Raw genomic sequence first — 16,406 nt, 5'->3', positions numbered from 1 at the left:
GAGTTAGATGGTGGAAGCCCAGCCTAGAGAAGCCCCAGGTGTGGGCCCAGGCTCCTCAGAGACCCCAGGGGCAGAGCCCCCTCCTCTCACCTCGGTAAGGATTCCCCGTGCGGGTCCATCCCGCTGAAGATTAGGATGCAAGGCAGGCCCTCCAACTCCAAGTAAGTCCGGGGTCTCCACTCCGAATCCTCAATTTTCTGCCACATCTGCCGATAATTAAGAAGAAATGAGACCTAAGACTCTGGACTCTCCAGCTGGCCCAGCTCCAGGGGAACCTGGATGGCCTCCTACTGATTTAAAACCCTGCGTGGTGTCCTTTGATGGAAAGGGACGTGCTTTGCACCGCAGATAAGCAGGTTACCTTCTCCCCACCGTGTTCCCAGCGCGGGTCAGCTGCTCGCCACACACCTGCTCCCTGGCTCCCTGGTCTCAGTGTGTCTACTGTATTTTTACTGTTGCTCCGCTGTGGCAATGGGCCTCCCACTCACAGTTCCTCCTCAGTCATCGTTTCAACATTCCTTCTAACACAACGCTTCTGCGCTTCCCATCACCCAGAGATTTACTGAGAAGCTGCTCTAAGCCAGGCCCTGAGCTAAGTGTGGGAGACTGAGATCTCTGGAGATGGGTTCCGCCCTCCATCCATCCCCTGGGGGAGGAGCCAGAGGGCAGAGAACACCAAAGCAGCCCGGGTGTGGGGGAGCAGCAGCTTGCTGAAAGAGGAGTGGACGCGTAGTGGGGCTCCACAAGCTGGCAGACATGGGCTGAGCAAAGGAGAAGAGACGCAGCCCCAGGGAGAAAGAAGCTGCCACTCGGGAGTTTGAAACAGCGAGATAGTGAGTCGGGGCAGGGGGAGGGCAGCAAGGGGGGAGTTGCATCGGTAGTTTGGTACCTCTGGACTGAAAGATGCAGGTGGAGACCTGGCCAGAGAGGCAGCGCGGGGGTGACAAGGCACAGAGAGGCCATGAAGGATACAACACGATGGAGCTTGTCGCCAGCGCGCCCCAGCCCAGCGCGGCCCTGCCCACCGCGCTCCCAGACCTCCGCCGCCCCGCCTGCCCCTGATGAGAGTGCGCACCTTGAGCTGCCTCACAAAGTGCTTCCCGACGGCGAGGCCAGAGCCGGGGGTGCCGAGGATGATCTCGAAGCGCTGCTCCAGGGCCAGCCGTGCCCGAACGTGGGCCAGGCGCTCGTAGGCCAGGGCCGCCAGCGGCGAGCAGGGCACCCGCAGCAGGACCATGAGCCCGTGGCCACAGGGGCACTGCTTGGGTGCGTTGAGGAGGTTCTGGGTGATCTCGAGCGTCTCCACCGAGGTGTAGCTCTTCATCTGCGAGAGGCCACTCACCGCCATCATGGCGGCCGCGTAGTGCTGCACCAGGACGAAGGTCCTGATGATGGCGCTGTGCAGGCGCGGGAACCTGAGCAGAGAGACCGGCGGGCGTGAGCCTTCCCCAGGCCGTCTGGGCGGCTCCAGGAGGGGAGGAGGCCAGCAGGACGCCCCGGTCACAACCCAGGTCAACCCTGCGCAACGCCCAGGTCGCAGCCCCAGGTCGCAGCCCCGTCGCGCATCCCTTTGACACTGGCTGTTTGGAACCTGAGCTAGGAGCCTTCCCGCTTTGGCGTGTCCAGCTAGGAAATGCAAGGACAGGTCTGTCATTGCTGGTGTTTCAGTAAATAGTTGTTCAATGAATGAACAGATGAATGAATAAAATAAATGCCTGCCTAGTCCATAACCAGCTTCATGTGTCGCTCCCCGAGTTAGGCCATTTGCCCTGGCTCCCGCCAGGAGGGGGAGAACCGCCAGGTGTCGCTATGTGAGTGCAACCACCACAGACCCCAGATTTGGGAGGTCGTCCTAAAGGCACGTCAGTCATTCCCCTCAAGGACAGCATATTCACAGGTAATGGCATTGTAACTAGATGTGACTGACTTTGAGAGTGAGTGACAAATCGGAACACATCCAGTCAAAACAAGAGGCCCAGTGCTCTGCTTAAAAGCCATGGCCACTACGCACAGCTCATGTGGCCGTGGTGGCCCCTCCCCCCTCAACCCCGGCAGGTGCACGGCTGGAGCATCTCTGGCCCTCGCATCAGAAACAGACTCCAGAACACGAGGTAGACGTGTTTCCCAGCAGGAGCACAGGCAACGACACCCAGTTTAGACACAGCGCTGCTCCGAGTGCATTTCGCTGGAATGAGCCTGCTCGCTGAGAGCCTTTTGGAGCAAAGACAAAGTAATGACCTGCAAAGTCGAGAACCTTGACCTGCAAAGTCGTTTCTTGACCTGCAAAGTCGAGAACCTTCCCATGGCCACGCCCCCTGATGGGCTGCAGAGTGGGGGGCAGCCAGCCTGCCTTCCGACAGTATCTTTAAGATCTCTTCCTGCTCCTCCCTCTTCTTCTTCATTTTTTCTCCTTAGCACTTCCACCACCCGACGGGTCCCACAGACTGGGCTTGGCCAGGCCAGCTGCCACTCCCGAAGCTACCCTGGGAAGGCCGCACCGGTCCACAGACTCCTGTGCCAAGGGACCCAGTGGCCCAAGGGTTGCTTTGCCCTGGCCCTGCAGTGCCGAGGAAGGAAAGAAGGTAGAGTGGAGAGCACACCGCGTCCCCTGCCCTACAGTACTGCCCCAGCTCTGGTGGCCCCTTGTCACCTTGAGCAAGGTCAGAAGGGCAGAATGTCAAGTAGGCAGAAGCACTCTCTGCTCCCCACCCCTGACACAGTGGGAAGTGCCTGCACTCAGCTTGGCTTGGGGGACATCAGTTCCCTCGGTACCCCACGCACACTCACTGCAAGACAAGGCGGGAGTGAGCACAGAGCAGGGCCAAGGTCAGCTCTTGCAGCCTTGGGGACAATGCCATAGCTTCCTCCCTCAGCAAGTTCATGAGTGCTCAGCCACCCGTCCAGAGCTGCTGAAGTGGCCTGATTAAACTCGTCAGCATCGAAGTGCCCTGAGGTAGCAAAGGCATTAGGTTTCTCAAAGGGCGCTGGGAAAGGACCCTCATTCCAGGAGATACTGGGGGTGCCACACACTCCAGCCATCTCCTCCAGACTTATGGCCTCCCTGGCACATGGACGCTCATGAAAAAGAAATTCTTTGGTTAAATGAGAGGTTTCTCAAACATGTGTGACCATGGAACCCCTTTTGGCCAAGGCCTATTAGTATCCGGCCAAAGCAGCATACCCTGGAACACAGTTTGAGAAGCACAAGTCTAATTGGATCCCTCGGTGGGCAAGCATGAAAAACAAGGTACACGAGGGCCCGTGGCAGAGCCAGCTCCACCCACCCCAGCGGGAGGGCCTGCCTATGCCTCCCGTGGTGCTTTAAACAGTCTGCAAAACCCGGCTGGGCGTTGCAACGTAGAAACTGTGTGGTGTCGCAATCACTCGACCTCCCGGGCCTCCGTTTCCTCATCTGTAAAAGGGCAGCGGGAGCACCTGCCTCAGAGCTCTGCTGTGACAGGGGTCAAAGGGCAAGCTGTCACATCCGACTGGCTCTGCCTTCTCCAGCAGCCCTGTCCCTCGTGAGACACGTGGTCAGAGAGAGTCACGGTGTCTTGCCGAGCCTCCGTGTATTTGCGAAACGGGGACAAGCACATCCACGGGCTCAGAGAGGCAGTAAGGACTAAGATCATGAAAGTGAGGCTCTTGGGATAGTGAGCGGCTCGAAGGAAATAAAACCTGGAGCAGGCTGGGATGGCCATCATCGCCACCTTTAGACCTTCTGGTACCTCCCTGCCCACTTGGTTCCCTCCCTCAGGTCTCCCACATGCAGTCCCACGTTCCAGCGTCCTCCTGCCCATTCTCGTCTCTGGGATTTTCTGGAGTGACAGTATGACAGGCGTCGCTGGCCCAAAACACAGGGCATGAAATAAACCAGGTCCCTTTGCTGGAGGGACCAAGTCACCCAGGGTGAATCCCATCCTGGAGCTGCCTGGCTGCACCCACCTCAACTTGCCCTTGACCACTGGGCCACGCTAGGAACTGCGAAGAGGGATGCATACCTTTTCCCCAACGCAGTGACCATGGCCTCGAAGGAACTGTCGTATCTGAGCAAGGGGAGGCTGTGTCCCGAAAGGGTCGACTCGATGAACTCTGACAGCCCGAAGTACTTCTTGCTCTCGGGATACAAGTCCACACCCTGAGGCAGAGAAGATCGCCTGTCACTCAAGCGTCACGTATGCAGAGACTGAGAGGGTCATGTGCTGAGAGCCCGGGCGCCCTGGCGGGCATCCTGGCTGAACTGCGCTGGCTATCTGTCCCCTGGAGGCATTTCACTCTATCCTCTGCAGGCCCGGAGCACAGAACACTCCGCACTTAGGGGACAGTGCGTCCCCATCAGCCAGGGCTTTTTTATTCATTGACCCCAGTGTGTTTGCGAAGAAAACCAGCTTTATCTTTCTTTTACATGCAGCTTTTGTTGTTAAAACTGCTTCTCTCCAACAACCTGAGCTGGCTTTATGAACAGTCAACCATCTTGCGTTCCACTATTATTAAAATTGACAGGAAAAATAAATCCATCTAACCAATTTTACTCACATTGACATACAGTTCCTCCCAAGCTAACATCGGAGCTTCCCAAACGCCAGAGCAAAGTCAGGGAGGTTGCTACAATTACAAAGACATGGACTTTACCCTCAGACAGCCTGTGGTTAAGTGGGGGGGGGCCACAGAGCCAGCCGACTGGGTCGCACCCAGCTGCCCCTTCCCAGCTGTGTGGTTTGAGACAAGGGGCTCAGCCCCGCCCCCCGCCCGCACCCCAATCTGTAAAGCAAATCCTCCCGGCTCCTGTGTCTGAAACGAGTTCATGTGATGAAGCCCGAAGGACAGGGCCCACCCCGCTCACGGCGAACACCACACAAGCAAGTGCCAGCTTGTCACCACTGAGGCCGAATCCGCTGGACGGTGGCCGAGTTTGGGATCTTTAAAAGCTCCTCGGGTGACCCTGGGACACCCCAAACAAGCCCAGAAAGCTGCCGGAGCAGCTTGCTGACTCCTCGTGCCATCAGCTGGCACCCGACCACCCAGACCCCTCAAGTCATGGGAGCTGTGGTGACCTTCTGTTCGGATGAGAAAGGGCAAGTTCGCCGGGTTTAGTGGGCGTGCGTTCAGTCTCAGGAGGAGACGCTGAGCCTCACGGCTCTCGGACACAGGACGGGACAAACAGGGACAGTTTTAAGGCTGCTGGACAAAACCTTCTCTGTTCTAAGATGTGGACGCCAGCAGATGCATTTCGGGAATGTTCCTGAACACCAAAGGGGTTTGAAACCGAGCCCTGGGTCAAATTAAAGACCCCAGGAGCTGGCACCCCCGGGACCCCCAGGCGTTCTCTTTAACCAGTATCCCTGCTGGAGAGACTTCCTCCCAGCTGCGGCGGGGGCGGCGGCACTCACCTCGCTATGGGAGGCCGGCCAGTGGATCTCGTTGTAGGGGCTGATGAGGGTGTGCTGCGTCTGCAGCGCGTAAGGGAAGGAGGTCACGTGCAGGGTCACGATGTTGGGGGCCTCCTTCACCTCCCTGCAGTTGAGCAGTCTGTCCACCCATCCCGAAGACAGGCCACTCTGGGAGCAGAGGTTAGGGACGGCACTGCTGAGGGAGGAAGCGGGGAGACGGGACCGTCAGTGGAATGGGGACCTACGCCTGCTGGGGATCGAGAGGTTAATACGTTCATAACGAGCCCCCCAGCACTGCCAACCATGCAGGCGCACGGCTCTGCCCATGACGAGGAAAACAGACGTTTCTTAAAGGGCTCTGTTGCAGGCGCCCGTCTGGGGCGCCCCCGGTGCCAGTACTTACAGCTCAGCCGGGACACCGTCTACAGAGGGTTTCCTGCAGGGGACGCCACACTCGCGCCCGCCCTCCCCAAGCGGCGATTGTCACCCAGGAGTGTTCGAGGAACCACCCTTTCTCTCTCGGCCCCATCTGTTACCCGGCCCCATCTGTTACCCGTCTCCTTAAATTCTTTTTCCCGGAAGGCCTACTGACTCTGAAACGATCGAAGGAACATGTAAAGGGTAGGTTGCTATACTGAGTTTAAAAGCATCGAAAGGGAGCCCTGACCAGTGTGGTTCCGTTGTTGGGGCAAGGTCCCGTAAGCCCAACTGTCGTGGGTTTGAGCCCTGGTCAGGGCCCGTGGGAGAGGCAGGCAGTCGCTGTTTCTCTCCCTCTCCCCCCACTTCAACGTCAGTGAGCATGTCCTCGAGGGAGGATCTCTAAGAAGTGCAGGAATGGAGCGGTTGCCTTCTGGACGGGGGCCTAGGAGCCGAGGGCGGTTGAGCCTTGCTCGGCGGGACGACAGCCTCAGCCTCCTCACCCGCAAGTCTAGGGGGATAATAAGAACCAGCAACTCACCTGATGGGTGAGAAACCTACCCTCAAAATAAATATTCCAAATGGACCCTGTTATATAATTCAGGGTGCTCCGATTTCCCCAGGCCCATACCCTGGCCCCGGACTGGGAGCCATTTTACCTGGGCGATGATCTCTACGGCTCCGGCAGCCCTCAACTTCTGACTCCGCGCTCAATCAAAGCCTTCCACCGTAACCGGACCCAGACCTTCCTCCCCCTCCTCGGCCACGTCAGGGGCGGGGTCTAAACGCACAACACCCAGGCCCAACTCCGAGCTCAATGCTCCAATTCCTCTACTCAATTCAGATGGACGGACAGGCAACACCCTCTTGAAGGAGGATGGCGCCTGCTGGGACCCTGAGGTCCCACAGCCAACGGGGCCTCCATCAGGGAGGGGCCTGGGCTGACTTCCCCCTGTCGGGATCCCGCCCCCACTAGTCTCGGGCTTGGCTGCTGAGCGGGGCACCAACAATGCATCCCCTTGTGCATTTCAGGGCCTTGGTTCCAGGGGGGCTCTGCCGTGAGCACCTGTCCCCACCACCCGCACCCAGTGCTGTGACCACATCAAGCATGACGCGTCTCTTCTGTGACCTGTCTCCACACCGTACCATTCAGAGGCTGCGCTGGATGCCCGGGATGACATCCAGCTCAAAGGTTCTGCACCACAACCACGCCGTCTGTCACCGATGCCAAACCCCACCGCCCTCATCTTTTGAGGGCTCAGACATAGTCCCCCACGTCATCCATATTGTCTCAAAGAATAAGCGTGTCAACCCTGCCCCCCGCCCGAGTCACGCGAACCTCACGAGATCCCAGTGGGCGTGGTCGTGGATGAGGATGAAGAGCGTGTGCGGGTTCTGGAAGGAGTTTTGCAGGAAGGACTTGAATTTCGTCTGCGCGTCGGCATCGAGCTTCAGCACGTACTGCTCCACCTGCTGCTTGCTCATGCGCTCCTTTTCCAAGCCGAGCTCCAGCAAAACCCCTGCAACGGGTGAACACGCGCCAGTGAGGGTGTCGCACACACCGTCGCCGCTTCCATCCACTCCGCAGACCCCTGGCGAGCGCAGCTGGCACTGTGCTGGGCCCTGGGCTGCAGGGCTGCGTGTGACATGGGTGAGTCAGGCCCCACAGTGACAGGGTTACACCAGCTGTGCAGGGACAGCCCGCCAGGGGACACAGCTGAGCCAGCTCCATGGAACGGTTGATCCCACGCATGGAAACAGAAAGACGGGAGGAACTCCCAGGCCCTGCAAGATCATCTCCCAGCCTGGATGCCACCAGGACGTAGGGTGGACCAGAGTGACTCCTTTGAGAACTGACTCCATGTAGTTCCCATTCAGTCCCCTTGTAAGAACAGGAAAAGCACGTCCACGCAGGATAACGACACACAGGTCATCGACCCACCAGGGACCAGGCAAGAACTCAAGTTGGTTCTCCTCTGAGCAAAGTCCCGGGTGAGTCGTCATGTCTCAGCACCAGTTTCACGGTCTACAAACGGGGGTATAATTCTTGCCCTGCCCGCCTCCCCCCGTCGGCAGCGAAGACGGCTGTCCGAACCCCAGTGTGGCCTTAATCAAACTTCCCCCGCCGACACCCGGCCCCCCAGGAGGCCCCATACCCGAATGCCAGACGTGGAACAGTGTCTGCTGGTAGGTCACTTCTGAGGGCGGAATGCAAATCAGGAAGTCCACCTTCTCGAAGGACCCTAAGTCCAGATTCTGGGTGCTGGAATCCGCGATCGAGCACACATGGGAGAGCAACTTCTGGGCCACGGCCAGCTGGAAGGGCCGGACGTGGTGTGGCTCCAGGCTGTAACCTGGAACCAGAGCCGTGGGGGTGAGGCGCCGGGAGCAGAGGGCCATGGCCCCGGACCTCTGCTGGGGAAGGACACGGTGCGCCCCAGTCTCATACGCGAGGCCACAGGGAAAGGGAAGACACGCCAACCGTTCTCAGGGGCCTGCTCCGGGCTGGTTCCAGGTGTCATCTCACACACCTGCCCCCATTTAACCCTCCGAGGATAAACTGCCCTCGGGAGCTCAGAGGCTGTGACCTGCTCCACCTGCAGGGGAGGAGGGCATCTCACTTTGCAAGTTGACTGACTTTGGAATTCAGAAGAGGGTGCACGTTGTCAAGGAGACAACTTCAGGGACTTGGTGTGAATAAATATTTTCAACAGCACGTTCATGAGATGAACTCCAACAGAGAACTGCGCCATCTCAGGAAAACCCTATAGATGTTTATTTCCGGGTAAATGACCTGTTGTTGGGAACTGGAATTAAAGTTACATGTCAGGTCTCGTGTGATGCTCTGGAGGAGGCCTGCCCTCTGGGTGTGCTTTTCACGTCGCCTCCTGGTAGCCCCGGGGTCCTCGGACGTGGCCTCGCTAGTCCAGACCCCGGCCACCAGCTCCTCACCACTCACTTGTGCAAGCCGGGGCCCCGCTGACATCCAGGGATGCTGATTTGGTGACAGAGGCAGCAGTGAGTGAAGAAGAAATGTGGCCTTGACTTTCCTGATGAAATTTGTCCAGCAAAATGTCAATGTCACCCTCTGCCCAAAACAGAGTAACAGAAACGGGTTCGTGAAACTGAGCAGACACCGGGAAACGCCCACAATGCATCAGGAACCACGCTGGGCCTGGGGTAAGAGACAGAGACTACATGACCCGTCCTATTCAGGAGTCCAGACCTGGTAAGGAAATGACACTGTGACGCACAGGTGCCAGGACAGAAGGAACAAAGACAGAAGGACAGAGGAAAGGGTCTAAGCCCGTCTTGGAGAAGGTTTCTGGGACTACACTCGAATCCAGGGGGTGAGTCGCCAGGCAAAGATCAGAGAAGGACGCACGCAGCACAGCACCCACAGAACGAGGCCCAGGGAACACACTGCTCCCTTGAGAAGCTGCAGGCAGTTCAGAGGGGGAGGTGGGAGTGGGGTGGAGAGAGAGGCACAAAGGAACAGGCCCAAGACCCTCACATGCCCCCAAAAGGTGGAAACCCCAAAGCCCAGGAGAAGTCACAGACACTGCAAGAAGGTGGCAGCCAGGGACCACGCCAGAAGGGACCACGCCAGAAGGGACCACACCAGAAGGGGCCACGCCAGCCAGGGCCACAAACGCTGACGCACAGACCAGAAAGGCCACCCCGCACGTGCGAGTCCAGGGCAGCCTCAGGAGGGACGGGCTCCACCGTGACCTCCCTCCCTGTGTCTTTGTTTATTTCTGTGTGGTTCACGCGTGAATTTGCACCTGTCTCACTACAGGCCTACCTGGACAGAGGGTGCTGAAAAAGGCCCCCAAGGACTCCACTCTGCCCGTAACCAGCTCATAAGTGACTTCCTTCTGGTACTCGGCAGGGCTGAGGAGGCTCTCGGAGAGAATGCGGGCTTGGTGTTTCCCTGGAAAACACGCAACGGACTCTCATCAGGCCCCTGCCTAGAATCAGCTCCTCGACGGCAGCTCGGCGCCTGCACCTCTTCTCTCGCCCTCCCCCACACCCAGCACCTGTCCCAGGTGGGGTCATGAGGGACACACCCAGAGTACCGGCCGTGGGACCTACGCTCCCTGACCTGGGGTGTGTTGCTGAGCCCTGCCACACCCAGCGTCCCCCTCCGGAGCACAGGGCTGACGGGAGTACCCACTTTCTGGGACGGTGGTGCAGATGCAACAAGACCCTGTTTGTAAGACACTTAGCCCAATGCCCAGTACAGCAAAAATCAATGTCATGTAAAAAATAAGGAATGAAGTTAGCATCAAAGATGGTGCAAGACAACTGGGTTGTTGCCCAGGAACAACGTGAGGTGTTTTTTTTTATTTTTAAACATACAAAGATTTCAGATTTAAGTTTAGAACCTCTTCCTGTCTCAATAGACAGTCCCCGCAAGAGGCTAGTGACCCAGGCCCCACTCCTGGGGCGTGGGGGTCCCCGAGGCCTCACTCCCTCCCACTCTCAGCACAGGACCCCCCCAAACTCCAAAAACGCCAACTTCAAAGTGCACCTAGGCTCAGGCCACTTCCCCCCACTCCCAGCAGCCCAGTGGCCCACACGGCCTCCTCCCTACTCATGCCCCCACCCCCAGTCTGTTGTCCACACATGCTGGGCAAGTCCTCCTGAACCAAAAGTCAGATCACATCTCTTCTCTGGTCCAAAGAGCTCGCACAGGGAAAAATCCAGAGTCCTGGCCCGGCCTTCAGGGCTCTGCACAGCCCCACAGTCCTGGCCAGCCCATGGTCTGGCCCTTCAACTTGCCACACACAGCCTGCTGCCCCGTGGTCTTGGGATCCCCGCGCCAGCCCTTGTTGGCATTGCTGCCCCGTTCCTCACACCCCTGCTGCAAAGACACCCTGTTAGAGAGGCTCTCCTGACCCCCTTAGGAGCCAGAACCCCTAACTAAAACCCTCTACCCCATTGCCCTCCCACCTGCCAGGCTCTGTGCTGGATTTGGGGTCTGACTCCCCACCCAGGGCACACACTCCATCCTGTGCCCCCAGCCCCTGGCTGTGGCTGCATGGAGGAGGGCTTCAGTAAGTGTTTTCATAATGAATCCATTCACTAGTTAATGGACTCATTAACCCACACAACACCACAAGGCCATTTCTTAAATCCCCATTAGGTAGTGGAAGAAACTGTCTCTAAGGAGCCAATCACATCGTCAGGTGCACACAGAAGCCAAGTTTTTTACGGGCCTGTCCAGACCCCCAAGTCACCCGGGTGGGAGCGGGGGTTAGGATTTTTACTGAGTTCACGACCCAGGGTGCTGAGCGCTGGCACCAGGAGGAGGGCTACGGGGCCCTTGGGGCCCAGCTCCCACCCACTGCCGCTGCCAACCCCGGCGTTAGAGGCAAAGAGGGCGGAACCGCCAAGGAGAGCGACTGGGAGACCCCCACAGCTGCTTCCTGGCAGCTGCGTGGCGCAGAGGCTCACCGGTGACAGCGATGCAGGAGTCGATGGCAGAGTTCCGGCAGGCGCAGATGATCACCACGTAGTTGGTCTTGGCCAGCTTGCCCTCGACGAGCAGCCGGAACATCTCGGAGAGCCCCTCGGCCAGGGAGTAGGCGCACTCGATGACGTGCACGCTGTCGTTGCAGGAGCTGGCAGCCAGGCCGGCCAGCCAGGGCAGCTGTGCGGAGGAGACCGGAGCCACGGCACTGGGCGCGGGCGGGAAGGGCTGCGGCGCCGCCTGCTGGTGCTGCCGGATCTCGGTCAGGTGCGACTCGCGCCACGAGCGCAGGAAGATCTGCTCCAGGTCCTCCATCAGGGGCACCTGGTCCGCCGCTGACAACACGGGGCAGGCGGAATGCGCCTCAGTGCCCGCCCCACGCCGGCACATACCTCTCCCGCCCCCTGCGCCCCGCTCACCTTAGGCGCCCCCACATCCCCACGCAACCCACGAGCTGCACACGGAGGCATCGCACAAATACAGCGAGCAATTCTGGGGAAATGCACCTAAGCTGGTTTAAAAACAATCTCAATCACGCATTTACATCGTATCAGACTGCTGGGAGATACACGGAGGGCGCCAAAGCAGCCCTAATCACACCACCCTAATGCAAACACCTACTTCTGTACACTTCCACGCCCCACCCCCACGGGCAGGTTTAAATTGCCCTGAGGGTGGTGAGCACACAACTTCAGAGCTGGTCCACTTTCCTTCCCACACACCTCAATCACATTTCCATGCTGTCTAAGGTCTTCATAGATAGCACTACTAATGGGCACAAGATGTCCCAGTAAACGAGGGCACGGGGCATCCTCATTTACTCAGCAGTGTCTCCATTGTTAGTCCTTTTATTGCTTCCAAGGAATCACCTGTGTGAGTCACTCTGCAGTGTCAGCCGTCTGTGCAGAACACAGCACCCTCACCCCTCACCTGTGTGAGTCACTGCAGTGTCAGCCGTCTGTGCAGAACACAGCACCCTCACCCCTCACCTGTGTGAGTCACTCTGCAGTGCACAGCTGTCTATACGGAACATAGCACCCTCAGCCTAAACTCTCCAAAGTGAGCTCACAGAGCCAGTTCACACATATCACCAGACTTTTTCTGGATGGTCTCCAAGTGTCAACTTCCACACGTCACTGGCATATGACACTGGTTTTCCTGCACCCTTAGCCCCTGGATACCATCACTTGGGTGGGTGTCAATAATTTGGGGAAAATTTTACTTGTTTGATTTTTAATTTGCATCTCTTCGATGACTACTGAGATTGAATATTTTCAACATTTTTTCCTACAGGTATTTTCTGGTTTATATGTCCAAATTTGATAACTGGGGCAGGTGGAGGACAGAACACCACACTTCTGTTTAGAAGACGTGTCCCCACCCAGCACTGGCTGTGGCGCCCCCACCTCCGCTATGATAAAGTTTCCTGATCTGAAAAAATGGTGATCACACCACCCACTCCCTGGGCTGCATCAAAATTCAATTAAATTACCTATATTTTCAGACCACAAGACACACCCAGGTTTTAGAGGAAGAAAATGGAAAAAAAACTTTTGAAGCAAATAATATGGTAAAATATTTAGTAACATAAACAACATGATACTTCATCGATGTAAATGTAAACAGAACTCAACAGCAGCATTAACAACCATATTCCTCCCAAGCTGGGGGGAGGGGGAATGTGCGTCTCATAGTCCAAAAATATGGTAGCCGTTTATCTGCCAGGTTTAGAACCTTTTCCCTGAGCCCACATCCCCTTCCAGAACCGTCCCTCCCCTCGCAGGCAAAGCCCTGGGAGAGCTGTCCATGGTCACCACGCTAGTTTCCTCCAACCCCCCCCAAGTGGCAACTGTCCCTACAGCCCTCATCCAGCACCCGAGGTTGTCAGTCACTTCCATACACCCACGCCCAATCGTCAGTAATCAGCCCTCACTCAGCGCTCAGCAGGTCAATTGTTGTTTTTTTTTAATTATCTCCATACATTTTGACTTATTGTAAGCCCTCCCTGGTCTTCAGAGTGGTGACCACTGTGGCCCCCGATAATGCCTGTCAGCCCGTGGCCTGTCTTTCATTTCCACCAGCCAGAGCCAGTCTCCACAGCGCCAGTCAGCGAGGAAGGCCCGGCACTCCCCGCCTCCAGCGGTGACCCCAGCGGAGGCTCTCGGGCAGCTCGGGGACTCACCCAGCTGGACCAGGTAGTACACGGTGAGCAGGAGCTGCGTCTCCTCCGAGATGGGCTGCAGGGTGGGGGCCCCGTACCGCTCGTGCGCCCGAGACAGGGACTGGGAGCTCTGGTAGCAGGTGTGCAGGAGCGGGCTCACCACGACGTCGTTCAGGTTCCCGCACAGGTACGGGAAGTTCCCGTGGCCTGTGGGGGCGCAGCAGCACCTGCTAGTCGACACGCCTGGGCACCACCGCGGGCCCCCAAACACGATGCCAAGTACAGTGTTAACCGGCACCGGGGGTGCCACCCAACAAGCCCTGCCCAGTCCTCACAACTTCAGGTCCCCTGCTTCGTGAGAAGAAGGAATTTCTTTCACTGAGTCCAAAATCAGCCTCCATGAAATGCACCATAGCCACTGACCCAACACAAAGGTCAAGTCTGGTTGTGTGTCCCGCTCCCCTCGGGTGACCATGGCTATCTTGGCCCACCCAGACATGGGATCCATCACCAAAAAGACCAGGGCAGAGGGTGAGAGCAAGGCCACCCCAGACCAGGCGGGGCTCCCGGTCCCGTCAAGCGGCAAGAGGCCGAAGCTCCATCTCTAGCTTTTGATGCTCAGCTCCAAGCCTGTGGCCGTGGCAGGAGCTCAGTGCGGCGGAGTGAGTGAGGCAGGAAAGAACACATGTACAAGCAAATGAACAGCACTTGGAATCATTTCCCTTGGGCCTGTTGTGCAAAATCCAGCAGCTCTCTAACTGCTGGCATGGGACCGGGGGCTCCCCCGTGATGGCACGGGTCTGCTCGGGCCTTTCGCTGTCCTGGAAGGCGTCTCAGTGAGCGCTCAGGGGACACCCCCGCGGAGTCAGACTGGAAGAATGCCAGCCTGCTGCCTGGTTCTCACGCGTTCCCCCACCTCTCCCCCCCAACCCCCAACCAACTCCACCTTGCTGCATGGAGCTACTTGCCTTTAAATATCACTGGCTTGGCCTTGCATATTTTGAGCAAGTTGTCGGGGACAGACACTGGTTCTCCAGAGGCCACCACGGGAAAGGTGACTGAAGCTGGTCCCGCTAAGCCGGCCTGGGGCACGCAGGACATACCCGCATTCTCTGCAAACACGCCGAGAGCGTTAGAAAGACGCACCTCGACCCTTCCCCGTCCCCTACCAAGTCTTGGGACCACAAGTTTCTGAGGTCAAAAGCATCTTTAAGGTCACTGGGTCCCACCATCCCCACCAAAGGACCCAGGCTCCTCTTCATTATCCCTGAAAAGTGACAGGCAAGCTCCTTTTTAAATTCTTTTCAGGTCAGGGAACTCACTCCTGGGCTGGGATCCTGGGCTTTGTTAAGCAACTCTAATACGTGCGAGAGAGAGCCTTTGGTTGTACCTAAGTCAGCCTCCCTCCAATTCCTTGCCAGCACACACGGAAGCACACACACAGAAGTGCACACATGGAAGCACACGCATGCACACCCCACCCCACCAGCAACACACCCGAGCCTTGGGTTTTTGGCAAGTTCTGGTCACTTACCATACTTAGCTCTGCTCCCACTACCCTGGGGGTAGCCACCATCTGTAGCTGATGGAGATTCTGGAGACCACCCTTTGTGGCGCTTTTTGGGGGGCCCGGAGTTGGACAAGATACCTACACGACATTGAGAGTGTGCATTAAACTGTCAGTGGCAATGAGCTTTAATAAAATATTCCCCTGACTTGGAGAACACTTATATTTTTTAAAATTACAGTTCGCGATGGGTTTTAACATCTATTGAAGTATCTAGTCATAAGGCACCATCCTGTCCACCTCTGCAAATGTTTCATTCCGAAGTTGTGCAGGTGGCTAAGATGCAATCTGAAGGCTTAGCCCCTTCACCTTCAACATGGGATCGTAAGAGGCACCTCTGAAAGGTGCCTTGGTCAGGACTAAAGAGAATATACGGAAAGCACAAGCCTGGGCATGGTGAGTGGTAGCCGCCAAGACTCCATCGTCATCACCACCACCACCACCACCTCACGTTCCAATGTATCACTAACCGTGTTCCTTCAGATAAGCCCCAACACGCTCAGCCCACCGCTGCAGTTGCACCACTGGGGGGCAGCACATACCCAGCAGTGCTCCTCTCCCCACCCGGGCCCGGCAAGCTGATTTCAGACTGAGGAAATCAAGAGGACAGAAGCTGGCACCCACCGCTGTTAGGAGTCATCCTGCTCACACGAATGACAGTGTGCCCATGACTCTCACTGGGCTCGTGGCCATTCAAAACTCCATGGACTGGTCACCGTACTTTTGGGACCAATTTTTGGATGCAACATCTCCCTTCCACTTAAGAGCTACATGGTCAACCCTGACTGCACATTGAACTCACCTGAGAAGCTTTAGGATTCTCCATGCCTAATGCAGCCCCGTGCCACATAAATCAGGACCCCGGCATCTGCGGTGGGGGAGGGGCACAGGCCCAGCCGACAACCCCCAGGCTCCCCATGTGCCTAAGGCATCACGGGGGTTGGGAACCACCACCTGAAGCAACATCTCTGAGTCTGGCCCGAGAAGGAGCTGGATAGAACCAGCAGGGGCCTGTTAAACCTGTCTGCTCCTGGGCCCCACCCCGGCCTGCAGAATCGGGTCTCTGGGACCACCTGGAGGGCGAGAAAGCGCTTCTTCACAAGCACGGCTGATGCCCAAACTCCCTGCAGCTCCTGGACCTGCTCCACCCCTGGGGACAACCAAAAAGGGTCCCTGCAGAGCTGCCTGGCAGGGACAACACTTTGCCCCTGAGGCAGGCTTCAGGCCTCGCCAAACACCCCTTGTCGCCTCAGAAGCAGTTTCTTAAAACTGATCTCTGCCCCCGGCAGAGCGAGCAGGAAGGCAGAGACCTCAGACGCTCAGGTGGGCTCCTGAACGAGGCAACGCGCTTCAGCCAGCATCCACTGAGCCCCTCTGTGCCTGGCTCCGCAACAG

General features: G+C 57.5%; 1 protein-coding gene across 1 annotated transcript in view; it reads right to left on the bottom strand.

Moving 5' to 3' along the window:
* Positions 1-16,406, bottom strand: part of GREB1 (growth regulating estrogen receptor binding 1) — a 56,766-nt gene that overhangs the window by 21,447 nt on the left and 18,913 nt on the right. Inside the window, exons 7-18 of the mRNA XM_037048729.1 lie at positions 14,979-15,092; positions 14,413-14,556; positions 13,466-13,651; positions 11,268-11,618; positions 9,613-9,741; positions 8,767-8,895; positions 7,964-8,161; positions 7,147-7,327; positions 5,391-5,586; positions 4,002-4,138; positions 1,076-1,415; positions 91-206 (exon numbers count right to left, since the gene is read on the bottom strand). Coding sequence (XP_036904624.1) covers positions 91-206; positions 1,076-1,415; positions 4,002-4,138; positions 5,391-5,586; positions 7,147-7,327; positions 7,964-8,161; positions 8,767-8,895; positions 9,613-9,741; positions 11,268-11,618; positions 13,466-13,651; positions 14,413-14,556; positions 14,979-15,092 — 2,221 coding nt within the window. The remainder of the gene's footprint in view (positions 1-90; positions 207-1,075; positions 1,416-4,001; positions 4,139-5,390; positions 5,587-7,146; positions 7,328-7,963; positions 8,162-8,766; positions 8,896-9,612; positions 9,742-11,267; positions 11,619-13,465; positions 13,652-14,412; positions 14,557-14,978; positions 15,093-16,406) is intronic.

The sequence above is a fragment of the Sturnira hondurensis genome, unplaced genomic scaffold (genome assembly GCF_014824575.4).
Source record: "Sturnira hondurensis isolate 20B ecotype Veracruz unplaced genomic scaffold, ASM1482457v3 Scaffold0006413, whole genome shotgun sequence".
NCBI classification, from domain to species: Eukaryota; Metazoa; Chordata; class Mammalia; order Chiroptera; family Phyllostomidae; genus Sturnira; species Sturnira hondurensis.
Note: the sequence above shows the minus strand (reverse complement) of the source record. Positions and strands in the feature narration are given on the sequence as shown.